Raw genomic sequence first — 27,414 nt, forward strand, 5'->3', positions numbered from 1 at the left:
AAATAGTTCCCAATTTGACACACAGGCCTATCCAATGGAAAGGAAGCAGGACAAATCAGGAATAAAACCCAACCTCATTGTGTGAATCATCAGCATGACAGAGCTGGATGTGAAAGACACTGGTGATGATTATAGCTGATGTTGCAGAAAATTAATAAAAATCTTTCTGGATTATCAGTTGAGAATTCATCACCATTGTGTTATTAAATACTACTAATCCCCTTCAATTTGTTATAATGTGACAGAACACTTCTTTTATAGCTTAACCAAAAATGACAAATATTCTGATACCCAGATTGGACTTGCATTTAGTTCATTGAGACACTTCAGCAGTCATGTGAGTAACACGTCCATTTTTTGTTGTGCAACATGTAAAAAAAAACAACAAAAAACAAAAAAACAAAAACACTCGAGATATCGTTGAGCAAAAGGAAATTATTTTATAGACAAGCATTCAATTCTCAGTGAGAATATTGTATTGCTGAGGCAGTCCCTCAAATACGTTACAAAAAGCAGGTGTTGAGGTGGCTCTAATTCCAACATTACGCTTTACGGTGTATGCGATTCTTTTTCAACCGTGCATGTAAGCTAAAAGGAAAGTTTTTCGATTAAGATCAAGTAAGTGAAAGAGTAAAAACTAGAACATTCTAGTCTTATTTACAGATTTAAAAGTCTACAATAAATTACTAAAAACATGAAATTGTTTTAGACATGACAGGGCAGAGACTGATGCCATATGAAATAATGCACAATTGTGAAAATCTCGAGGTCAGCCTTCTTACTGAATCTGGACAGAAAGTTAAATATCTTAGTTTATATCTTAAGTTTATGAATATAAGCTGTAAATGTTCATGTTAGAGTCTTCTATGTGTATGCTAGTGCCAGGACTAAGTGGAAAGTGGTTTGCACCATGTGGTCAAGGCAAATGAAACCATCGTCCACTGCCCACTAGTGGTCAAAATGCAGAATTACAGAAAGACTAGATACTGAAAGAGTAACTGGGACATGGTCAAGGAAACGAATCAGATAAACAATTTTATGATCTTAACAAGTCACGATAAGCGCTTTGAAATTTTCATTTTATCCAGTACAGCATGGTTTATAATCACAATAATCACACAGTTTTGAACGGTAACGATGTAGCCCAAAAGTTGGGTGTGGTTCTAAAACAGTCAGAAAGTGGTTTGTTTCTGTTTACAAACGCTGAGCAAAAGCATTCTGAAAACCCTTGGATCAGCAGGGTGTCAGCAATGCCAGAGTCTGATCTGACTTAAAAATCTGAAAAAGTTCATTTGTCATTTTTCAGCAGAATGACCATCTGGTCTGGAGGCAAACTGTCCATCAGACACTTGAGCTGCTCCTCGCCCAGTTTGATCTTATCCTCCAGTTTGCGCTGTTCAATGATGAGGGCAGACTTCATCTTGACAAAGTGCATGTAGTCGGCCAAGTTCTCCTCCTGCAGGTAGCTGGCCAGGATGTCGTAAACAACTTTTTCTCGCCGATCCAAGTTGTCCTTCAGCTCCTTAGCGTCCTCGTGCTGCCGGATCAACAGCTTGCGCTTCTCCATCAACGTGCGCTGTATTGGTGAGAGAAGAACGATCAAGATGCTGTTTGCTCACTTTGAAAATCTGTTATGTTCAATTAAATTTGTTTATTTGTACAGCTCTCAACAATGGACAATGTCACAAGGCAGCTTTACAGAAATATATAAAGATACATCAATTCAGGATACAAGTTTTATATTTAGAAATTAGTCAGTTTATCCTAAATGAGCAAGCCAGAAATGAGAGTAGCAATTAAACAGGCTATGAGGAAGAAAGCTTTAAAGGAAGCAGCCTCATCTGGGTACATGTTCAGTTTTAGTTGTCTCCTCACCTTCTCTTCGAGTGGTGTGTCCTCCTCCAGGCTGTTGAGGGCATTCTCTACACGTGCCAGTCGTCCAGACAGAGACAGCAGCAGACTGACCACTTTGTCTAGGTCCCCGACGAACATGCGGAATTTCTCCAGCTCGTTGGGTTTGCAGACGCCCTGGACGGTAGCCTCAACCTCCTCGCCCAGAGCGTTGTTGTCCTGCATGTCCTCCTGCAGACTCTCTCGTGCCTCCCGCAGCACCTGCAGCTTTTTGCTCAGGCTCTCAATCAGCTCTTGCTATAAATGAAAACAGATGTTGTTGTGTTGTGTCTCAAAATCTTATATTACAGCTCTATCTGAAGCTTTTCTGTAACTTAAGTATATAATCTTTATTTACATGGAGAGATATGGCAAGTTTGACTGGGATGGGGTAGGGGGTGGGTGGGGGGGTGGTGTCCTAAGGACATGTAGTGCTTTGTTGCAAAGGAAAGTTCTTACACACCAGGAGGCAGTTCCAGAAAGCAGTATTTCTATACAACTACACATTAACTCATTAGGTAATGGAATGAATCATATGGCAACATCAGAGTGTAGACATGTATGAGAGTTCAGTTCTTCAGCTTCAGTTAATGTTCACATTGTGCTTTGGGTTGGTCTGAGTATTTCAGAAACTGATGATCTAGTTTTGTCTCTCTCACACACACACACACACACACACACACACACACACACACACACACACACACACACACACACACCAGTCTCTAGAGATTGCACAATAAAACTGTGGTGAGCAAAAAAGCATCTCAGAACTAAAGAGTGATTGCATGAGTCACTCTATCCTTCTTGCTGGCTTGAACCAAAATCTGGCCATTTTCCTCTACCATCTCTCTCATCAATGAGGCATTTCCACCCACAGGACTGTCACTCACTTGATGTTTTTTGCACCGTTCTGTATAAAATTCAGGAGACTGTTGCGTGTGTAAATCCAAGCAGATCAGCAGTTTCCGAAAGACTCGAGCCAGCTTGCCTGACGTCAACAATCATGCCATGGTGAAAAACGTAATTCACATTTCCCGTTCAGATATTTGAGGTGAAAATTAACTGAAGCTGCATGAAGCTTTTATGCACCGCACTGCTGCCAAACAATTGTCTGATTAAATGTTTGCGAAGAATGGAGCGCTGTGTTCATTCAGCTGACTGGGCAGTATGAGTGAACCCTACCTTCTTATTGGCCAGCTCAGTGTCGTTGACCTCCTCCAGCTCCTCTTCTGATTCAAGCTCTACGCTCTGCTCCTGCATGTCCTTCATTTTAATAAGCAGCTCTGCTTTAGGAGCTGACGTGCTGTAATAAGCTGAGCTGGTTACCAAAGCTGCTGCTGTTGCTGCTGCCGCCACCATGCCGTCCTCTTCTCTTCTGAGAAAACGGTGACAGGTATCAGTATTGAATGATAGTGAAGCAAAATGTTTTCCAAGCAACAATACAGAGTAAGAGTCAAAATGCTGTGTGTAAACACACTTATGTATACATTATAGGTTCGATGGAAATTTTTTATTTTAATTTCGTTCCATTGAATTAATAATAATAAAAAAAAATACCAAATTCTCCACCCAAAATTATAAAATTGCAATTCTGCATTCAATCACCAGGGGGCAACAGTTTTCATGATGTTACTGCGATGTACACAGCAACTTTTCTATATTTTCAATTTCTTTCAGAACAACAGTGTTCATAAACTGAAAGTGTATTTCAATCTTATATACAAATATATACAAAGTCTACTCTTCATGAACATCTAGTCTACGTTTTAGAACCAAGACAAACACAACTGAATAATGCACACCACAGTGCAGAAAAACTGCAAAACCATGACCTAACCTCTCTTCAGAGCTGCGTGAGGGAGTCAGTTTGGGTGCAGCTCTCCTGCGTTGGTGCGCCTCCTCAACCAGCTGCTCTCCTTCTGGGAAAATCCCTTCCATCAGGTCCATAGTGGTTCTCCTCTTGCTCTGGTCCAAAACGTCTGCCAAAGACTTATCCTTGTCTATGATGTCCCTGGCCAACACCTCTCTCTTCTCATCTTCCTCAGAGTGAGAGGAAGCACTGAGGCTGCCTGAGAAGACTCCGTTTGTGCCATGTTCCACACAGGGGCTTTTTTGTGGCTCCTGAGGCACTGGGACATCAGCATGAAATGTCTGTTCTTTCTGAAAGCCTGTGGCTTCATTTTCCTGCTCTCTTTGACGTGTGTATGTGCAAAATGGAGAGGAGGACAGCTCTGGTGCTCCCAGACTGGACAGAGACAAGACTGGGGGCTGTGGGTTGAGAGAAGTCTCTGTGTTTGGGTGAAGGTACTGTCGAGTTTCTTTTTCTGTGCTGCTTTCAGAGTGGACAATCTTGATGGGCACTTTTTTCACAGTGCTGCTATCGTCAGTCACCTTGTCCATCCTAAAATAGAATATACACGGTCATGGAAAAACCGATGACTCTAAATAATATACTTTCATAGGCAATTTACAAGATAAAAATTTTTAGAAATGCAAGCACAGGGACTCTACATACCTGTAGAGAACGCCTGTTCATAAACACTGATCTCCCACCACCCAAAAAAAAAATTCTCCATAGTTTTTGGTCTCATGCCAGCTTTCCAGTTCCCAGCCACTAGCTACTTTTCTCCTAATCACATGACAGCTAAAAACCCAGGAGAGTGAAGGCAAACAAATGCTTCCACAGTATAGAAGTGCTTTCTACCCTATTCTGTATGCATCCTAGGGAAGCTTAAAATTACATTGCGAAGTGGCATTTAATTACAAACAACTTTTGACTAATCTCTCAAAACGTTTACAACAGATTAAAAAAGATAGTAATAACAAATATTTGAAACAAACAGCATCATGAATTACAAATCCACTGTTGAATAACAAATCCTAGAAAGAGAAAAAAGCAGCGTCACTTTAAGTATATTCCGAGTCTGATATTCCATCTTTCTTCCAAATGACAGGGTTTGTTTTTTAACTGTGCCCAAACATAATCGCACACTCTAACCTTTGGACTCCTCCCTGTGAACAAAGTGGTTGAAATTCACAGCGAGGTTTGCACAAAAATACTGTTGCTGCTCTTTAGGGGGAAAAAAAAGCAGAGAAACTCTAAATGTGAGACATGTATGATGAACTACTGTATCATTCGGTCGCCATTTTCATCACAGTATGTGAATAACCCTGTTGTTCGAAACTGAGCAGAACAAGAGCAGGGTCGTGATTAAATCACCACACCGAACATCAGCTATAGCTCCCAGTGTTCGTTTGTAGAGTGCAGCTGAAACAGAAACCCAGCTGTGGCAACACAGTGGAAAACCTTCAAGAGCTCCAACTCGTCATCCTCCTGCAAGCAATGTTGTTACTAAGATCTGGAGGAATGTCTTACCTTCCTGTGGCTTCATCCTGCTGGGAGACAGAGACAGGGGGCTTGTCAGTAAGTCTCTGGGGAGCAAAGTGAGGTGATGGTGAACGCTGCCCCTCCATGCTGGGTGGAGTCAGGTGGGCAGGAGGCTCAGGAGGAGGAGGAGGAGGAAGGGGTAGGGTCTCCAGTTGAGTCTCCTCCTCTCTTTTTTTACCTTGGCTAAACCCAGGGTCCATCCAGGATACTGGGACGTCTTTAGAAACAATGTCTTTTAGGGGAGATTGAGAGACACCGGTTCCACCCTGTGAGGTGTTGACAGGAGCAGCAGCCATGGGGCATATGTACTTGTCTAGGCATGTCGGAGGAGGTCTCAGAGAATTGTAGCCTTTGGTCTTTGCATTGGAAGCGGGATCGAGGAAATGTTGAGAAGGACCAGCAGGGCTGGGAGGAGACCTACGAGTGGATGAGATATCTGAGAAATTGCTCTCCAACTCTCCTTCTTTCAAAACTGATGGTGACTCTTGAGTTGACTTGGGCAATACACCCTTGTATCCTCCGTCACTTAACCTGAGGGAAGACATGCATAGATATTTCATGACATTTATTTAAACAAAAACAAAATCAAACCATGAAACGGTGAATCTATCTGTCCTTTCAATGCACAAAGCTTTACTGTGTGCTGCGTAAACCGATAGGAGAGCAGGCATTTCTCCCACATTTCACCATCTCTCCATGGTAACTCCCAGGCTGGTTGTCATACCACACATATTTCTGTTCCCACAAGCCTGTCACAGACTGGGTAATGAATGTTCTTTCCCTGCAGCCACCGGCCAACAGAGCGCTTTTCTCCACTCAGTCTCAATTGTTTTAGTTGTTTGGTTTTTTTTTTATCCTATTTTTGCTGTCAGTGATTGTAGATTTATAAGTTGTAGCAACAGAGAGGGACAGCAAGCCTCATGTGGAGCTGTTTCATGTAGGAATGGTGAGTCACTGAGGGCCTTTTATAGAACATTTCAGCCATACAAAACATGCTTGGTACAGAGAGGAGATATGGGCGGAATAAATATTTCTACAAAAGTAACATTCTGATTTGGAAATTTCATTTTTAAAGCAAGCGATCATTCACAAATTCATGTACTGAGAAAATACAAGTTGAAACCATGTCATACAGTATGCTACTTTGATGGATTTTAAGCACGGAGACCATTTTTTCTAAACTAAAATAACCTGATCATTTGAAAAAGCACTCTACCTTGACCACAATTCACATCCACTGTTCAAAAACTGTTCAAATACCTGTTAGGCACAAAGAAGCAGCAGCTGGACTTCGCAGAAAGAGAGAAAGTAGCATTTTGACTAAAGAATAAAAAAACAGAGTGGGAAGAAATATCCTGTGTGTCATGACAGGAAGAGGAAAAAAAAAAAAGTAACATTTGCATGCAACGACATGCACAGGCTACATGACTTTAATAAACGATAAACAAGTGGAAGGCGTGAACAGCATTAAGCATACGTGCATTTGGATGTCCATCAAATTGAGAGTCATACGTAATATACGTACACATTGGCAGAACAGACAACTGAATCCTTTATGTGCGTAATGCATGTGCTGAGCAGAATAGGTGTGTTTAACATCAGCGTGCAAAGACATGCAGTGAGCCACCAATTAAGTGCTGACTGTCTGTAATCACGGAATGCAGAGACAAGTACAACAGAGTACTTGTCACCGATTCTCACCAACTCTCAACGATTTCAGACATTGACAGCTTCCATATTAGCGGAGATAAAACTGATTAACCTTTTCTTCTATCAAAATCAGCACAGCCCCTAAAGCAGTGCAACTTACCAGCATAAATCCTTCAGAAATTAGGGCTCGGTATCACAGAAAGAAGAAGAGCACTCACAGTGGCTCTCTCATAGCACCAGGAGATCTGGCTGTCTGTAGTGACAGGTGCTTCCTAGAGCAATGAAGCTAAGCTCACTTGGGTGGGGCCGCTTGTAGCTTAACCCTGCTTTTACAGTAGATTTTGCCATGCAAGTTAGGTTGCCTGACACAATAAAGTTAAGTGAAGTGGACTTTTCAACTGATTCTTCCCAGCTCTGAGTTTTACCTGAATGAGCTACAAGGATTCACTTCACACACACACAAAAAAAAAATACATGCATACTCTAAAGTACCTTTCTAATACAAAAATTTAGGTTTTTCTGAAAAGACGATGTCTAATGACATGTCTGTGTAATAGTATTTTTCCCCCCAGTGCGATATAAAAGGCTGCTGTTAAATAACTTCAGTTAGCTTCAAAGGGTTTTGTGGACAGCATGCACAGTAAACATGCTCTTCACAACACCTTAATTACAGGCAGGAGAAGGCATGATCATTTTATAGGTTGCAATTTAACAAGCTTATGATGATGGATGTTTGGTTTAGTGGGCAACATGCTAATTAACGTGAGCCACCCCTTACTTTTACCCAAAGACGACGGAGAAGGAACGAAGAGAAGCCTGCAAGTCTGACAGATGATGCAGAAAAGAAAGAAAGAGAATGAAAAATACCTGCAAGGTCAATACTGTGGTCAGAGAAAACAGCACATGGAAGCAGAAGTGCACCTTATACAGAACAATTCACACACAAATAATGAAACTCTTTTTATATATACATAAATATACATAAATTGGAATAAACGCCAAGACTTGTAGGGTGTCCTAGGAAAACTCTCAGATTTTGTAAAAATTCTAGTACTGAAACCTAGTGTGTTTCCTGAACAGTCTTCATACGTAAAGTTCTAGCATTTTACCATAAGAAACTGAGAACGCAGTATATAAAGATTTTATTTGAATTATACTTTTATAAATATAAAATGATACTTTTATAATTTTATATTTAAAAAAGCTGCATCTTCCTCTAGATTTACAACCTAATCATCTTACAGTAAAAAATAAAGCTGTGAAATCGTTATAGCTGAAATTTAAAGTATTAAATGCTTATATCTGCAGCATCCAGATCAGTCTCCTCTACATGGCATTTAAACACGAGTCTCGTCGTCATCTCTCACACGCCCGAACTTTGCTCAATAACTCCAGTGTTGTAATAGTTGCTGATTAATTCAGTCAGTTTTGTTGGGTTGTATACATTTCTTGTCATATCATATAAATGCTATTGTTCTTTATTTTATGGTCATAAATGTTACATTTATTTAATTATTATTATTTTTTTTAAACAGTGTCACATGTATATAGTTTGTACCCTTCTACACCAGGCTAGCTTTTAATATTTTAGGTCAAAAACTTTCCAAATACTAAAAATTTATCAATACATTTCTAATGGAAAATACACACAAAGAACTCTAAATGATGACCCTCTGTCCTTGGAAAATTTTACCCATAAAGATTATCAATAAAGATGCCTTTGAGAAAATGGATCAAATTTATCCAAAGTGAAACTAGGGTTCAGAAAATGCAGCAAAAGTCTAACGTCCAGCTTGCACTGCCTCTGTTCTCTGCATGGTTAATGCATTATCACAGTACAGTGTCACACAAAAGCCTTTTATTCCTTACATGGTCTCACATGGTTTTGATCTCCACATGGTTCTGTATGGGGTTTTAAGCATCAGATTTCACAATATTAACCATCAAGAGCATTGTAGTCTGACAACACTTAGTTGTAGAGGTGTACTCTTTAGAATCAGGAAGATATTAGCTACTGAATCTCATTAACTCGTGGTAATATTGACAATCTTTGGCAGTATTATAAAACGTCTTAAAGAAATTAAGATGAAAGAATTAATTAAAATGAAATATACAGTAATTATTTAATTCAAAATAATATTAAATTCCCACAAATCCCATAAAACCCCAGGGACTGTGGATGGTTGTGTTGTCACAGCAGGGTCAAAGCTCTACTGTAGTCACACGTGGGAGGTCAACAAATTGGCCACTGTTTGGCCTAACGACAAACTACTGACTTTGCTTCAAACCGTTTTATACAAGGGTACCTGACTAAGCAACACAATGTGTACAAAATACGTAAAGAACAAAAATTGTTATCTAGAAAGCCAAATTAGATCAATGTTATTCCTGTGTACATAAATAAAAAGACCTCGTTTAAATTCAGCTGCAAAACAGAAAAATATAACCCAGAAGGAATTCTAATGTCACTGACTTTGAGGTACGTCTATTGATCAAACCTTACAGATGGGATTTTGGGGGAAAATTAGGTTTAGTCAATAGTATACTTTTAGAGTATATTAAAAAGAAAAACCTCTGGTCTGTTTTTATAGAAACGATAATGTATGAGAACAGGTACATTAATATAAAGATGCTTTTAACTGCAGCTGGCAGGATTGGCAGCGCTGATGGTAGTGAAAAATGTCTAATCAATCAAAGTGATCTAAACAATTATAAGCATGATTGAGCTTTCAATATTACCTGCAAATATGTATGTGACTTGCTCTGTTATGAATTTGCTATTAAATTTTGGTTACACAAGTTATTTTTTTAACAAAGCTTTGTTTTCAAACATTAGAAGTGCCTCGTTTTCAATCTCTTGTTGTTGCCTTTTCATAAAAGCCTAGTCTTCTCATCTCGTGCCAAGATGAATAAAATGATTGTTCCAACGGAGGCATATTTCAGTCAATACGTGTGAAAGGTTTAGTCTGAGTAAAATATACAGTTAAAAAAATATACCTTTCTTCTGGAACCTTTGATAAAGCATTCATAAGCAGAAAGTTGTCTCGTTGTAGGAGCATTAAACTTTTAGCATGTTTACTCACCTTGATGTAGAGTTGTCATGATCAGAGAGTTTTCTCTCAGGAGGACAGTACTCAGCCGTCTTCCCTCCTTGCACTGGGATTTTCTGAACAAAATATAGTACAAATAGATTGAAATATTTTAAGGCATGTAACAAATGCATCAAACAATGAATTGGTTTTACTGTTTCAAAGTGAGATTAACCTCAGTATATACTGGGTGACTTCCTTGATATTTGCTACTTTTCTGGTCTGAGGGCGTGACTTTTTGTTTAGACATGGATTAATGTTTGACTAAAGCCCTGCCTTCATTCTCAGACCAGTCATTCAGCCACCCTGTCTAAACAGCATTAAAAGCAAACAAGCTTTCTAAAAGGGCAAAACAGAGATAAACTTCCAAATATGTATAACACTATGATAAGGCACAGGTTTTCAGATGAAATAAGTTTTTGTCAAATGGAAATAACTAACCTGACCATATAAGTCCTCTGAGGGAGAGGAGCGTGACCTTTCATGGAAATAAGAGGGCTTATGGCGCTCGTCCACTGCTGAATCGAGGATGTTATCAGCCGAATGGTACCTTCCCGACGTCCTGGGATCCGCTTTTCTCTGTGTTTTCCATGTGGCCTCATACTCGGCAAAAGTGCCCAGTCTCTGTGAAAAATTTGGGCCATTATCTCCTGCCTTATTATCGCTATCCTTCTTGGTGACATCATTTCGGCCAGACTGAGGCAATTCGACAGGCTTATCCGGTCTGGAGTCTTCCGGTATTTGCAGATTTTGCTTCAACATGGGTTTGCGATAAGCAGGTTTTCCTGTTGTCTCAAAGACTTTACGCCTGTTGACCAAAGATATGTCATTATCTTGTGGAGTTGGATCCTCATCAACACCAACCTCATTAATCTTTTCAGGCTCAGAGTAGGACCGCACTTTCTTCTCAACTGGAAAACGTTTTCGGCCACATATACGGGGCACATGGTTTGTACCCGGAGAAGGCTTACTTGTTGGGACCTCAGAAACACTTGATAGAGATGGTGTATCCTTACGAGAAGAGGGCAGGACTTCATCTCCTGGGTGCTCTAGTAGCACTGGCTCCAAGTCCCTCCTCCGGAAAGAAGTAGCTTTAAGGACTCGAGCTTGGGCCTCCTTCAGATGGTCTTTGTAGGCACTAGTGAAAGAACCATCAAGGGAAGGTGAAGAGATATCTGTGGATTTCCAGACTGAAGGCTCTTCGGGATCAGCTGCTCCGGCCAAGACCGCTGCACTTCGACTCTTCTGAAGCTGAGCTCTCCTCATCTGGATCTCATTTCTCAATGTGGTGGCAAAACGGTCAGTACGTCGAACCTGCCTGCCATTCTGAGGATCAATGAAATCCTGTTGTCCATCACCACTAATCATTTCACTTTGTACTTCAATATGCCTACTACTGTCCTGTGATAGAGAGTGCAGCAAAGGGGTTTTCTGAGGACACAGAGTGATCTCACTTTTAGATGGTAAATGGTCTTTGGAGGATTCACCAAATCTGTAAGATTCAGAGATTTTTCCCTGCTTGATAAAATAGCTGTCTGAGTTGGTCACAGTGTTTTGCTTCTGGGGGGCCTTGACCTCCAAAGCTTTTGTTGCTGCATCATCAAAAGCAGACTTACTAACTGCTGTGCATGCCCGATGTTGGCTGTCGACCTGTCTGTAATATCCATTGCTGTCTTTATTATTTGGGGGCTGCAGTACCTGAGATGTATTAGACCAGTCCTTGAGCTGTCCTTGAGAGCTTACAGAAGTTCGATCACCTCCACTTTGCGTGATTTCCATCATAGAACTAGCATTTCTGTCCTCCACCCGCACTAAAGAGACCTGGGTCCCTCCCTGAGAGGGTTGTCGAGATGTGGCAGAGTAATACCTGTTGGAGCTTTGACCGTCAGGGTTGTGGTCAATAGCAGTGCTGGACAGTGATGCAACATGCCTTCTGATCTGGTTCTGGCTATAGTGTTGGGCATGGCTGTTTGTGGTTAATTCTTGCATGCTGCTATAACAACTCTGTGACTTGCCTGTAGATGGGGTCCTGGGGGGCACATGAAAATTGCTCTCATCACTGTACTGACGTCTATGGTAGGCAAAGTGAGTGCTGGACGGATCAGTATTGGATGGTGAATATTTCTTGTTTGAGTTTGGAAGAGGCATTTGTTGACTATAGCCATCACCTGCAACATATGAATTAATCATGCCAGTAGGTTGCGGGTTGTTATTTTGACATATTTCATGACCTGACGCCGGTGCATGGTAAATCCTTTGATTACTTTCAGACACATCTGTTGCTGTCTTTAATCCTTTGCTTTGGATCTTTGACTGGGTATGAATCCCATGATTCTCTGGGTGACTGGAGACCAGACCCTTTTCATGAATCTTAGTCACAGCAAAACTATCGCTGCGTGTTGGTGGTGCAGGTGGTGGAGGTGATGGGGCCATGGCCTTCTTCATATCAGGAACATGCCAAACAGGTGCAATGCTGGACCTCCCTGAAGCCGAATGCCGGTTACCTGGTTGATCCTCTGTTTTTGGGCTTTCTCGACCACAGCTTACCGAAGGTGGCTGCAGGTAACCAAATCTATCATCGTGTCGGACCCCTTCGCTTAGGCTTTGGCTGTGTCTGCCATTGCTAGGCCGACTTCCTGAGTCCCACTGATTAACTTTATACAACATGTTCTCTGTTGAAGCTGTGTTGCTTCTGGACAGTGTATAATCAGGTGTCCCTGAGCTAGTTGAAAAGGAGCTATAGGCAGAATCTCTTTTTCCACCCACTAAATGTTCGACGCTGTTGCCGTTCGATTTGCTTGGAGACAGGCGTCCAGGTGGATAGGGGTAAGAGCCGTGTTCTAAACTATCCATACTGCCCAAGGAGCTGAACTGGTCTGAAACTCTGCGCAAATTAGGCTGATCCCAACCAGTAGGGAGTTCGGAGGAGAATGAACTAAGGAAACAAGCATACATTTTAGACACTACACTGACACTACAGGATTGCATGAAATAACAGTGGAAGAAAACTACTTGATTTAGGAGAGGTATAATGATATGTTTAAAGAGTGTACTTTACCTTGCATCATATCTTGTTTGCCAGACTGGCGAGGGTGTGGACTGTGTTTTGGCAGTGTCTGATTGGTTCTCATTGAATTTGGTCGAATGCCAGGAGTGAGGCCTGCTCATGGGTTCATTTTTCCTTAAAGGAGAGGTAGAGAGAGCGAGAGAGAGAAAGGTATAAGTAAAGTATAATAAAGTATAATAAAATGCATAGCATCTTCATGCATATCTTGCTAAATGTATGACAATAAAGTTATGCACAAACCATGTACCAATGAACACCTCACCTAGAATCTTTAATATATTATTACATTAAAACCTTAACTGCATTAAAACATACCCTTTGAAATGATTCTTTCTGCAAAGCATGCAGGGGAAAAGTCAGCAGGCATACATTACATCAGTGTTATCAAACTTGTTCTTGAACAAAACAACCACATAATTAAAACAACCTTTATACATGACATTAAAACACATAAATTACAATCTACTGAAACACCCAGGAAAGACTACAAACTAGCACACAGAGCAACAGTGAAAGCTACTGCACACCATAAGAATTGTTGCAAATAGGATTGCTTGGAGAAAAGATGACAAAGACAGCACGGGTAGAAATGAATTCATGGAGCAGATCTGGGATGGATGGGATGGCACAGGAAAAGGGTGGGATTGGCCGGTGGTTATATCAATACTGTACCTCATTGAACTTCGCAAAATCTTCGTTAGAAAGCTCCGGGCCACATGAACGTCACTCTCTGATGGCATTTTCTGTGCTACAATATCCACCATTTTCATCCTCCTGAAGGGGGTTAGAGGGAGGGGTCACAGACTGAATCTCTGACCTCAGTGGGGATTGATGGACAGGAACTCTAGTGCTATTCTTAAGTAAAACAAACTGGCTCAGACAATAAAAGGATGGCAGTACAAACTAATGTTATGGACAATCAACACAAAAAAATAAGGCTGAAATAAGTGCAGAATGTGTTAAATGTTGTACTTTCAACCATATTGCAATATAAAGTTAGTCTGCTTCTAGAAAATATATGAATGAACAAGAAGGTAAGGAGTAATGAATTCAGACTTCAGCCATACAGTCCCAGCGGGAATCAGCATGCCTACGAATGGAGGGGGGTTCTGAGTCTAAAACACTATAGGGCCTTGCTGCTGATTTTATGCTCCATGAATTCTTATGCATGGGACATAAAAAACCTGGCAGGAATTAAATGAGACTAGAGACATCTTGTGGTGAAAAAAATAATGCATGTTCCATCAAAACATGAGGATTAAATTAATGCGTCAAACCCATCTGAAGTAATAAGTGCCCTGAGTAAGGCCCATAACCCTCAATTGCTAAGTTGTATAAAAAGAGATAAAAAAAAAAAAGACGCTCTGAATTAGGGCATCTGCCATAAATGTAAATAGAAATTGTTACATCTTAGAGTTAGAGAATCAACAGAGTTCCTTTGATCGTGTTACGTTAAATTGAACAGCTGTTTCCTCACCAGCCTTGTTTTTTGGAATATGACAAAATGTTTGACATGCTTCAAGGAAAATGTAAAAGCACAAAATTATCAGTCTGGTAGAGTCAAACATCATAAAGAAATAGTTTAGCCTTCACCCCTAACTACTTCCAAAAAATGCTAAATAAAATGCTTGGTCATGCTTCACTGTATGACCAAGTACACATTTAAAAAAAAACCCTGTTTATGTGGAACGTCAGCCATAGTAGTGTATAACACATTCTAATGTCAGCTGGGATCAGTGTAAGCCATGATGTCAGAGAAAATGAATCAAATTCTGATCAATGTCAGCCTGTACTGCAGATTATACACTACACTGCAAATAAAGACGGAAAAAACAAACAATCTTCATGTTGGAAGTGAAATAAAATAGTTCTGCAACATAGAATAGACCAGAATGCAGAGTAAATATTTTCTGTTTGCTATGCAACTGTAAACATAATGCAGAATTTGTGATGTGGGATGTGCACAGTCAAGCACAGTATTATACCCATGCTAGCTTGCATGCTTTAAACTATCAGAACTGTGTGTTTGTATTAAGGTCTCTGAAAAAACTAAGGGCCTTTTTACGCCTGGTCACTTCATGCGTTTTCTCAGATCCGATAGCTATCTGATTTGTTAAAACTGTTCCATTTACATTAGGACACATAAATGCGTCTTGGCGAATCGGATATCAATCCGATCTTTCTACTCCCGCCCAAAATGCAAATATATTTTACCTCTTTTCCAGGGTAAATGAAATGGAACACGCTTTGGTGTGTATACATAAATATACTTATGTTTTACAAAGCTTTTGATGGATGCTTTCATCGCTCCAAAGAGCAATAAGTGCCTGCGTGTCGTCCATGTTATTTGTTTCTGGCGCGATGCACGACTCGTGAGTCACCTGCGAATGACGTACTTCCGTTTGGGAGGAGTATAGAGCTGACGTATGTGGCTTGAACAACCACATTCATTTACACCTTAAATGCGTCCCAGACCACCTCCTGAACTGGTTTGAACGATCGGATTTATATCAGTCTCGAAAAAGTTTTCGGAGGGCAATGCTATCCAATCACAGAAAATGCATGAAGTGACCAGGTGTAAAAAGCCCCTAAATTTTGACCATAATCATTACTGAAGCATGTAAATGTACATATCATCAGATTATTTCACTAACAGCAGTGGTGTGGAGTCACACAGACAAAGCTACAAAAGCTAGACACAACTCATTGTATGCAATTCCAACTTACAGTGGGTTTTTTTTCGTCTCAAGGCAAACGTTCAAGAGTCCCAAAAAACAGTGTAACAAGAAATACATGAACCAGTGGTAACACTAGAAACTTACCATTTAACTTGAATGTTAAACTGACTTCTTGAGGGATTGTTTAAGTAATAAATCTACAGAGGACAAGGCCTCAGGCTACGCAACTCTTACTTTGCTATGAGTGACTTTGAGGCAAAAGTTTGAAGGAAAATTCCTTTATAACTTACCCCATTGTTTAACAGTAAAAATTTCACTTACACTGTCCCAGTGAGCTTGCCTCAAATCTCAACAGTCTGCTATTGGATTTCTGACAGTGACTTTACTCGGGTATATTAAAATAAAGACAAGGCTACTTGAGCAAGATGGTCATGATTTGTTACAAAGATTCCAGAACAGATTAATACACAACAAATTAAGGAAAAAGAGATCCGATTGTCCGATTAGAGCAGCTTCCCCTGCTGTTTGTTTCACACAGCACTGCTTCAAGTGCCTGTGTGCTAGCCACACATGGCGTTAGCCATTCAGATGCTAATGTGGCTGCCATTGTCAGGGCTACAGCTGGTCCAGCGGAGATATGCCAGTGGACTGGATCAGCAGAGCCCAGAATGGAGACTGGAGGCCAGGAGGGGGGCTAGGAGAGGAAAATCCCTTTGAAAGTTTTTCCCTTTCTTTTTTTTTTTTTTTTTTATTTCAGAAACACATTCAAAGACAAACAAATCAATGAAAAGGCAACAACCAATTCGGACTCTTTCGTATAAAAGCATTTGCATAGCGCTCTGGCACTGGGGGTAAAACTAAATGGAGAGAATAAAAATATATAAATAAAGAAAAAATATAAAATGCAGGCAGAATAAAATAGGCTTTTGAGCAATCAGCAAAGATGATTAAAGATTTTCTTTTCTAGGTCAAGGCTATAAAAACCAGCTCAGGATGGCACATGCAACAGGTTGCACATTTTAACAAGCACTCCTTCACGTGAGGAAAGAGCGCTATACTGTTTCATAAAAGGTTAAGCCACACAGATGGCTAGATAAAAAGGCATGACTACTATGAGACAAAAGGATGTTGGAACAAACAAGAGAAGCTAATAAGTCTAAAAAACTCACCAAGCAGACCCCTCAAAGCAAGAAGGAAAACAAAAAGAAATTCCTAATCAAGCTTCCTAGAAAAGCAAATCTGATTCCGGGTTTGCTCCATTTGACTCCTCAGGCACTGCATTCCACATTCACATCAAAGACCGCTTAGGACAATGGTTGACCAGTCCCTAGTGAGAGAGGGAGCATTTTCAAACATCTACGGTTTCCAAAGAAAAAAAAAAGAAAGACAGAAAAAGAAACGGCCGTGAAGCCTATTTACACACCTGGAACCTACACTAGATGTTTTAAAGTCTGTTTCTACACTTTAGCCAGGTTAGATCTCCACTGTGGTGGATTTTACTCCTAGAAGAATTTGGGGAGGGGGCTATTGTAATAGCCTGTCCCCCTTTAAGCAATCCAGCAGCCTCCACCTCCCCATTGGTTCAGAGATGGAATGTTAATGAGCAGTTGAGAGGGCTGAACGCTGTCGGACCATCCAGTTGAGCTGCAACCCTACGTGTCTTCCATTACCATGGCAACACGGTGATTTTTGCAGGGTGCACTTGTTTCTTAAACAGACAGTGTTCAACAACTAGGAGAACATTTGAACATTAACAGACTGAAGAGTAAACCAATGATAAAAAGCAGGTACCTTATAATATTGATAAATGTCTACGGTTTCAAAAAGCAAAAGTTTTCCTTGGGCCACCTGACACCAGAGATGCCCTCTTCATTCTTGCGTGGGGTGCCTCTTTCTGGCAACAGCAGACTTCACCAAACATGCCCCCTGACCTCAACCCCTCCAGATGGATCAAGTGACTTTGCTGTGTCAGACTGGATGTCTCAGGCTCTGACATGGCCCATCTGGTATTAACAGCAGGTTAAAACCTCCATCAAAGCTATAGAGCTGTGCTCTTACACTAGTGCATGCTGTACAGAACCTGTAAGAGCTGGGGAAAGACAACATGGAGGGCATATAGTAGACTGTGATCAGGGCTTGACCTACACAGTTGAGGGTTTGATTAAAAACCTGTCCTCCTGTCTACACAAGCATTCCTCTGACAGCCACAAAGACTACAAATTATTATAGCATGAAGTTGAATGACAGCTTTGATTATGCTCGAACAGCAGCCTATCCCAAAGAGTCTCATTCCTCTTATATGACAACAATTTCCCCAACTTATGCTTTTATTAATTAAAGAAATGTTGTGGAACATTTGCAGTTCATTGGTTCCTGTTGTCACATAAGTTATTGCTCCATTCCCTCATTTGCCTCTCATAGTCTTCATCTTTTTTCAGGTTAATAAGAAAAGGAAAATGCAGAAAAGAACCTAGAAAGTGCAAAAGATTGTTTCCCTATTATAAAAATCTTGCTTGCACTAGCGACTCCGTTCCTAAATGTTAGTTTCCTTCTAGACCAAATTTAAAATAATAATTAAATAGTGCTGTGGTATAAGTAACATTAACAAGCTATTGTCTACATTGTTGCTTTGAAAAGACAAAACAGAATGACATCATGTATAGATTATGTTCAGCAGAATGGTTACTAGTAACTAGAATGTACATTTCCTGAAGAAAATGTGAATGGTGCTTGCACGTGGCAAGTTCCCATCATTGTGCTGAGTGTTTTGATATATGACATGTCCATGTTGTGCTAACTTTTTGATTTAGCTTATTTTGGGGCAGGGCTACACGTGACATCACGTGAATACCAGTGGAGTGCCAATACTTTGGTGTAAATCGCTCGAAAACTTGCCGAGTTATAAACCTCCAAAATTTATAATGGCAGTCTATGGGAGGAAAAAAGCCACTTTGTGCTTCAGTACCGGGAATTCCGATCGCTTATAAAAAAGTCAAAGCACACCTCTCCCCAATGAGCCGGTCAATTTGACACCACATTCATGGGTCTAGGACAAAAGCTGCGGGATAAGTTATGCGCCGAAATTTTGCCCGGGACAATAACAAGAATGTTGCTTTGCAAGCACCAGTAAGTAACGGTAACACTAGATACCAAGCCTGAAAAATGATGGTCAGAATTCTGAGCTATACAGGATTCAGCCATTTATCTAGTTTTTTTTTTCCATGGCCGACACAAAGGCTTTTTTAAGCAACCACCTGAAGCAGGCCTTAATAATGACCCTTAATGATCAACACATTCCTGAGCTGCATTTCATACCAAGCGTTGAGTTCATGGCTGCACACTTGGCTGGTTCCATCTGTGCTGAAAACTGGAGCTCTTCTGTTTATAACGTTATACATGACATAGCTGTCGACATTACCACTCACACACACTCGTCCTTGTTCTTGTTTCATGAACGATCCAACAATGCTTCAGAGACCTGAAGAGAAATGAAAAGTAGGTCTGCTTGGCACTGAGCTTTAGGAGTTTTTTTTATTATTATAATTTTTTTTATATATATATATATATGAAGAATATGAAATATTCAATGGAAATGTGCCCTTACCAAACTCACCTGGCTGACAAACCTTTACAGGTCAAGCGTTTCTTTTAGCATGACCTTATTTTGCAGCTCTGACACGCTTATGAAATTCTTTGGCCTAACATAAGAAGTAGGCTTATCATGAAGCTATGTATGTGAAATGTCAGAAATAGGTCGTTAAGCCTTTGAAATGTACGGACCAAGCCAAATACAGGCACGCAAATCCTTCATCACATCTTCCCTGTGTTCTGTTCACACAACAGCTGTCATGGGAAGAGAACAAAAGCCTGGATGGATCCCAGGATCACGGCACTACTGGAAGGTGAACTGGGTTCATACTCACTCGTCCATCATTAAACACTTAAGAATGAGAAAGACAAAGTGACTTTCTCCAACTTCACCTGCTACTAGTTATTGCTGCACTAAATGTTCAGGTGTAAATGTTCCCAAACATAACTTACTCAAAGCTTTTATGGTCAGAAGCTGCCTGAGTCAGGTGGAATTATCCACAATTAGATTAGACTAGTTGTAATTATCCCTGCTTGATTCTTGTGAAAACAGCTTCAAACTCACCTTGTCAATGGAAAGCACAGTAGTTCACATGAGAAATGCCTTTAGCATTTAATCCTCATTAGCATGTAATAGCATTACAAAAGCACTGGCCAGTAATATGGAGTAGAGTTTAAAAAAAATTTTCAAAGGAAAAAGAGAGCCTGACTTCTTCAGAATGGTCATCCTCAGCTCAGTGAACAGGCACAAGCACAGGTCCTGCTTTGGTTAGGCACAGAGGGGCTTTTCTGGATGTAATTGTATTGTGAACTCTATACAGACATTGTGCACATCGGTAGGAATGATGTATAACTCTAAACGGCATGGGTATAGACAGGAACACGTCATGATCTGCGCAAAAAAAATTATAACAAAACAAATGCTGTATAAGAGACAGATAAATAAGTTTTACATTGCTCTGTTGCTGGTGATATTATCCAGGAACAGGTTCATATAATTAAGGAATAAAGCATGAGTGTGTGCTGCTGTGGTGTGGTGCAGCCCCATATGAAGCAGTGGTGCATTACCACCCTGTAGTTTTCCTAATAACAGCAGGTCACCAACTGCATTCTTGCTCTTATAGCATTGCTACAGCAACATTTTAGCAAAACTGTCCAATTAATCAGTGAACAGCATTCCAAACTTTCAACTGTTTACAGTTTCGGTTTTAGTGCTGCGTAACATTCTCAAGACAAAGTCAGTTTTTGTCAGTCTTCTGTCCTGAAGACATGTCCATGGTGGAAAATTTCCTCTTGTCGATGCCAGAGACTCCTTTCATAAACAATAAATAATCTATGTGATTACGACCTCCTTACAGAAAGCTTCAGCATAACAACAACCGGACATATTTTTAAATAAAGAAAATATATTTTGGCTCCATTTAGAATAGTTAAAAATAGAGATATAGTATGCTCAAAGGAAAGACCTGAAAGACTGCATTAACAAAGCTGTAACTGGAAATCTAGCTGGAATTAGTCAGAGCTGCTGTTACAGGAAATGAACCAACACCTGTCTAATCTGATGTGAGCATTCAGAAGTGCTGTGAATTTATATCTGCATCTCATTGTGACTTGTGTATATCTGGTATATCTGTACTCTGGCCTTGGAAGAAAATGTTGTTGTATCCTGTGTGGCCGGTGCTTTATCCCTTATGTCTAATGCAAGTACACGGTGCAGACGGCATTTAAACCCGCCTGAAATCCGATCAGAGCACCAGTCAGCCAACTGCCGGAGGTGACCTGGATGATGCCAACACATTTTGGCCTGCTTTTTTTTTTTTTTTTTATTAGTTGGTCAAATGCAAAGCAAGTCCCACTGTCATGTCTAACTACATACCCGTAAAACCTGTTGCACCATGAAACTGCTCCTGTTACCATGCTGTATACTAGTATAAAATATTAAATACAATATTTAAAATATTTATCCTGGCCATTCTACTTGCGTTTAAGTGGCAATATTCTCTCATAGCCACCAGATGGCTGTAATAACCATCTCACAATAAAAAGCCAGGCATGAGGCAGCAAAGTGCCTCAGTCACTCGTTTTAAGCAGTTAACCAGTGCGCTAACAGACATGTTCAGCATAAAAGCACTGTTTTCTTAATAGGCCTTGGAAGATTTTTGTTGTATTGTACATGGAACACTTTAAAGAATACCTTGGACATAATTTATAGCCTTGTGCACAGAGTCCCCATGAAAAAGCTTGAGAGGTGTAATTTGATTCCGGATGTTGCTGTAATTTGCATTGACGGTGCTGGCCTGAGTAGCCAGTGGTTTTCAAGATATATCGCAGCACTGTCAGGTTTACACATTACTGAAATCAGTTTAGTGAGCTAGCTAAAGTCCAAGAACAGTGAAAAATTTGGACAGAGTATTTTTTCCTCTGATAACTCAAGCCTGTTGACTTTAAAGAGGATAATATGCTTGAGGTCAAGATGCTAGTGTTTTTGTTATATGTACTGGAGACTGTGGCATCGATGGTGATATGTAGTTAGAGGGTATAGAGTGTGAAAGGATGTACAAGCAAAAGCCTATCATCCATATCTGAGGCCACTGTAGACAAGGACCCATTTCTGTGGTTCTTCCCCAAACTGCTGTCACAAAGTTAGAAGCATAGAAATGTACAGAATATTTTTGAAAGCTGTAGCATTTAGATTTATCCTTTACTGGAACCAAGAAGTCAAGCCCAATAATGTTCCATGCTGGAACATTATTGGGCTTGACTTCTTAGTTGGAGGTTATTATATAGATACATGGAATGGGAGGTTTAACAAACATATATGGGTGTGATGGTTAAGTGTGCACCAGGTTTTGGCCAAATAGCATACATTGTTAATAAAAAAAAAAAAAAAAATTAACTGGATGAACACCTGCAATATATCGTATTGGTAAGAGACCGGTACAAAAATTAAATATATCAAATCATTTAGTTACAGACGGCACCTGTTAAAGCATCAACATCTGATAAAACTTTGTTTTCTCTACATGGCTTGGCAGTATAATTGATTCGTCCCACTGTGTAAATAAAGGGATGATGATGGAACAACCCAAGCTTACCATGAAGCTGCCAGGGTCTGTAGTGAGTGCTGCTGAGACCACTAGCTGGGCACCGTTCTGTCGTGTGAGGTAACACTGATGGTTGCCTACCAGCTCTGTGTCCTCACAAGCTCATGATGGCCAGACAAACAAAGTCTACTGGGCACTATGGTTGCCCAGAGCAACAATGGAGCAATCTGCAGGCCGCTTTTGTTTCAGTGGGTCAGTGTGCGGTGCACTCACTCGACTGGAATGGAGACATCTTGTGTTGTGCTAACAGAAACCTAGCCAAGTGGCGGCTATCAGGCGTCAGCTACTTTTCAAATAGCTTTGGGTTCTTCCTTTGGTCACCTTACGCTTGGTAGAAAACAGAATACAGAAGCTGCATTGTATTTTTTTTTTTTCCATTTAAAGCAATGGCCTCTAATCTTTCACGCATGTCTTCAAAGCTGCAAACCAGACAGTCTCTAAAACGAGGTGTGAGAAATAATGCAAAATAAACTGCCTTCAAATCCCATTTTAATCCCAGTGCAGTATTTTCAATTCTGCACAGGTGTGTTTTGAAAACTGGATCCCACGCAAAACTATTACTCATGCCGGAACCTGAGTAACAGTTTAAGATAGATTTTGTCAGACTACTGCATCTAAGAAAAGGACCGCTTTCACTAAACAAACAACTTGAAACCTACAGGTTACACCACCAGAGCATTGACGTGAACAAGACTGGCAATTCGCTCATTTCTGTATGACTTCACAGTTTCAAATGAGGTCAGCGTATGCAAAACAAAGACAACGCCCTCAGATGTAAGCAAGTTCAGACAGCCCCATTTCCTTATTAGTCAGAGATAAGCCAGTATCTGTGGACACTTCACACATTTAAAATGCCAGCATAATAAAGGATTAGGGATTAGACAGTCACAGTTCTAGATAACTTTACAGATACCGGATTTTACAGCTACCGGAAACAGCTTAACAAACACAGGCACTCCATAAAATTTACAGATTCACCCTATTTGCATGATACACACCCTTCCCAGTTTGGAGCTTACATGCTTTCTTGGCAACTGAAACAAAGGACTAGGCAAACACATTAACACTCATTTAAAAAAAAATTAATTAGTCCACCCAAGTATTGTTAATGTTACGTTATGTCTTCAAACACAGCAGAGAGTACTTGAAGACTTAACACACTTTCAGTCTTTAGCCTGCTATAAACCTACACTGCTACTGAAAACGCTATGCACCTGGCCAAACTGGCCTTTCCAGGCTTTAACGGCACACATACTGTGAGCGCCAATTGCTCAACGTCTAAGAAACATTTCTGTTTATTGGTCAAAGGACTAGAAAAGCCAGAACTCATAACGGAAGTTAAACAAGGGTCTTCCTTCTAGCGTTTTTTTCCCCTGAAAAAAGTTTCAAAGAAACTCAACTAATGATTTTCCCACTTCCTTTTTGTTCAATAATATATGTTTTGCTTGGAAGTGTGCTGTGATAGGAAAATAATCATAATGGTGGTGGGGGTTACGTAAAACATTAACTGCTACTGATATAAATTGCACGTCCCAGAGTGCTTTATTTCTTTTATACCACAATTGAACAACATTTTTTCTGTATTGAGATACATTAAATGCTACAAGTTAAATTGATGTTATAGAACCCATATAAATGTTTCGCCTTGCCAAGCTAACAAGACAAAAAAAATGCAGCTTGTCTTCTGTCCTGAAGGCTTTCCTTTAGGAGAAATCAAATCAGTTCCTTCACGATATCGCTGTGATGTTTGGAGAAGCATACAATTTTTCAAAATTTCCTCCGTATTTCTGCCACGTTTTGCTGTGTGACGTTATCAAAAACAGGCAATAAGCCAAAGCACTCGAATCGTACATGTTGAACATGAGTAAAGCTATCATAGAAAATAATTAAATATGCATCTAAACTCCGATAGGAGGAGTTTAAAAGAATAAATCTGTGCTTTGCAAAAAAAGCACAGAAGCAAAAATCAAGCATTTTTGGCTACAACAATGACAAAAAAAAACCTCTGAAATCCTACAGGGACAGAGAAATGTTAAAATTAACAAATTTTGTAAATCTGTTTATTATTAGTAATAGATTGTGTGTTGCTTTTGCCATAGAGGTCCCCGGTATTGAGCTACTACAGAAACAATAACGACTTTTAAGATGTTGTTTCAGAAAATGAATGAAACTTCTGACCAATCTGATTTCAACATTTAACAGCGATGTGACCCAAGTTCGTTTGAATGAGTAATACGTCATTACTAGCCACCAGCACTCGGTCTGTGTGTGTTTTACCCATGCATATTCCTTTCAACACTTAATGAGAAAAATGTGCTAGCAGAGAAGCATGAAAAACAGGCTAGTTTGAAACAGTGTTCTCCATGACTCAACGCGAAACATCGCACTGATTTATTAGTGCAGAAATGGAGCAGAACAACTTCTAAAATAGTTTATATAGTCATATACTTTGCTATGTCGGTAAAGAATGTGTTTACTGCAAGGTACTGACTTGATCTGCTAACACTAACTGGTAGGATAGCTCGGTTACACAAAGATAAATCACATGTAATTAGAGGACAGGTTAATTACTGAGGTGGAAAACTAATTTACTCAGTATGGGTTGGCCAGTTCTGGCAAGTTATATTCCTTTTAATACAAAAATTGAAGGGTTTATTTAAGTGAACCGCGTGTGTTAGATTAATGCTAGCACTGAGCTCTACAGGCAGGCAGAGCTGACAGCATCAAGCTCAACCATGCCTGATTTACCTCAGCAGATATCAGGTTCAGGTGTGTGTAAGCAGGAAAGTGACACAGCTCTAGGGTTAGCTAACACACACTGCAAATATTGTACGTAGGGTAATTGTGGATGTGGTAGCATAGTGGTTAAAGTGTTGGGCTACCAATCGGCTCGATTCCTATGTCCACCGAGCTGCCACTGCTGGGCCCCTGAGCAAGGCCCTTAACCCTCAATTGCTCAGTTGTATAAAAAAAAAAAAAAAAAAGAGAAAATGTAGGTCGCTCTGGAAAATGGCATCTGCTAAATGCTGTAAATGTAAATACACTCGTGTCTTAAGTTGAGTATGAAAATCAAAACTTCCAGTAAATTGAATAATAATGGGCAGAAATCTAAAACAGATCCCGAGTCCACTATATTTAAAGAATGATGTTCTCCAAACATCAGTGGGGTCCAATAGTCTAAGACCACACTGCAAAGGATCCGGGATATTATTTATTTTATGAAATATAAAAAAAAAAATTCTACATCATTTCTTGGTCCCAATTTAAATGTAAGCAATTTTGTGAAGCTTTTGTACAGATGTGTGAAGTCCATGCCGGCTCAAGCACATGGTCTTTAAATACTGAGAAACGTTATTCATATTCATGTAATCATTTAAAATATTTGTCTTTTCACTAGTGCGCTCAGACTTTTGAACCCCACTGTAGACAGATTGGACATACTTTCATGTTAAAAAGTCAGATCACAATTTAGCGTTTTTGTGTGACTTTTCTGAGCTTGCACGTATAGATGTTTCGGATTTGTCCTTTTTGTGTAACTGAACTGAGGAGTAAGGCTCGTAATGAATCAGTCGGAGACTTCTCAGAACCTTAATGTTTGCACGCTATTTATACAGCACGATAAAGCACAGTCATCATAATGTACAGTCCAAAAGTCCAAATCCATTCCCCAAGAAGCTTTAACATTTTAGAGACAGGATTATTCTTCGATACAAGTCCACATCTAATTATGAACGAAATATAGGCTTATGGAGTTGCAACAACACAAATAATGTAGGAAGCAGGATATGCAAATGATCAATTTTTTTTACGATTTATTTACTAATAATACACCAGGATGCTACTGGATTCTTAAAACTGATTGGTCAGAATGTGTACATTCATTTTTCATAACAGAAGATTTACCTTATGTTTTCCGTTTCTATAGTAACAGGGATTTGTACGGTGAACGTTCCACCATTTAAGACATCATTAAAAAACAAACAAACAAAAAAAACAAACAAAAAAAAAACATTTAAATGGAAAAACCTAGTAAGCACTTGCTGACTACAATTTTTTAATGGTTAAATAAAAAAAAAGCTCTTGGTACTGAACCCAAGACTGTAGCACTGCTCTAATGCAAAGATGATTTATTTTTAGCTGTGAAGGAAAGATTAATAGCTGTGTGTTATGTGGAAAAGATACTGCCTCGTGCTCTTATAATCCACACACAGATCATGACAAACACAGACTGAGCACACAGAGCTCAGAACAAAGAGCTAGTGTGCGTATCACTTCACCGCCCGCACCACCACGATTCATTGCTATAGCAGCATTTAAAATGTAGCCATGGAGATGGGAGCTGTCGGCGCACGGGGAACAGGTGTGTGAGGCTTCGCATGCATCTGTGTACGTGTGCACGCGTGTGTGTGTGTGTGTTGGCCTAGATTACCTTTTCACCACCAGAGTAAGAGTCTTGTGGGAGCCCTTGACTAAGCAGATGGCCTCCTGTCTGTAGCCACTCAGGGGAACCTCGTTGATGTTTACAAGCTCGTCTCCTACTTGGAGCCTCACGGCTGCAGCCTTGCTGCCTTCTTCAACCTGAAATGCAAAATTCTCTTATAAAACACAAGCATATAAAGAACCAACAGTACATTTTTAAATGCGTGGGGTTTAAATGGCAAACGTGTGTTTGAAACCCGGACAAACACTATGTAAAATAGCTTTTCAGAACAGGGCGTGCATACACTATGAATGTAAATCATATGCCCTTTAGAATACTGGCACCCTGCCTTCATGTAATGATATCTAAAATGAACAACCATGCAGTAAGAGATACTTTGAGCTCAGACATGTACAGACATTGTCCAGCTCTAGTTTTAAACTTGATAATTCCAAGAAAAAGTCCAAGTTTCATGTTTTCGGATTTATTTTAATAAAGCTTTCTGTTGTTATTTTCTAAAAGATTTCTGTTATTGTG

The 27,414-nt window shown here is 40.0% G+C and overlaps 1 protein-coding gene across 10 annotated transcripts in view; it reads right to left on the reverse strand.

Moving 5' to 3' along the window:
- Positions 1–415: 415 nt before the first annotated feature.
- Positions 416–27,414, reverse strand: part of shroom2a (shroom family member 2a) — a 41,842-nt gene continuing 14,843 nt past the window's right edge. For 4 of the 10 annotated variants that reach the window (XM_027146530.2, XM_047813526.1, XM_027146535.2 and 1 more), the window contains exons 2-12: positions 26,887–27,035; positions 13,760–13,861; positions 13,403–13,420; positions 13,079–13,201; positions 10,462–12,955; positions 10,015–10,097; positions 5,270–5,812; positions 3,731–4,294; positions 3,076–3,268; positions 1,876–2,148; positions 416–1,576 (exon numbers count right to left, since the gene is read on the reverse strand). In XM_027146530.2, the coding sequence (XP_027002331.2) occupies positions 1,289–1,576; positions 1,876–2,148; positions 3,076–3,268; positions 3,731–4,294; positions 5,270–5,812; positions 10,015–10,097; positions 10,462–12,955; positions 13,079–13,201; positions 13,403–13,420; positions 13,760–13,861; positions 26,887–27,035 (4,830 nt within the window). In that variant the 3' untranslated portion in view covers positions 416–1,288. Of the gene's footprint in view, positions 1,577–1,875; positions 2,149–3,075; positions 3,269–3,730; positions 4,295–5,269; positions 5,813–10,014; positions 10,098–10,461; positions 12,956–13,078; positions 13,202–13,402; positions 13,421–13,759; positions 13,862–16,934; positions 17,093–17,188; positions 17,487–26,886; positions 27,036–27,414 lie in introns of those variants that run through there. The other 6 variants (XM_027146533.2, XM_027146537.2, XM_027146536.2 and 3 more) reach the window with 5 other exon arrangements.

This window comes from Tachysurus fulvidraco, chromosome 5, assembly GCF_022655615.1.
Source record: "Tachysurus fulvidraco isolate hzauxx_2018 chromosome 5, HZAU_PFXX_2.0, whole genome shotgun sequence".
NCBI lineage: Eukaryota > Metazoa > Chordata > Actinopteri > Siluriformes > Bagridae > Tachysurus > Tachysurus fulvidraco.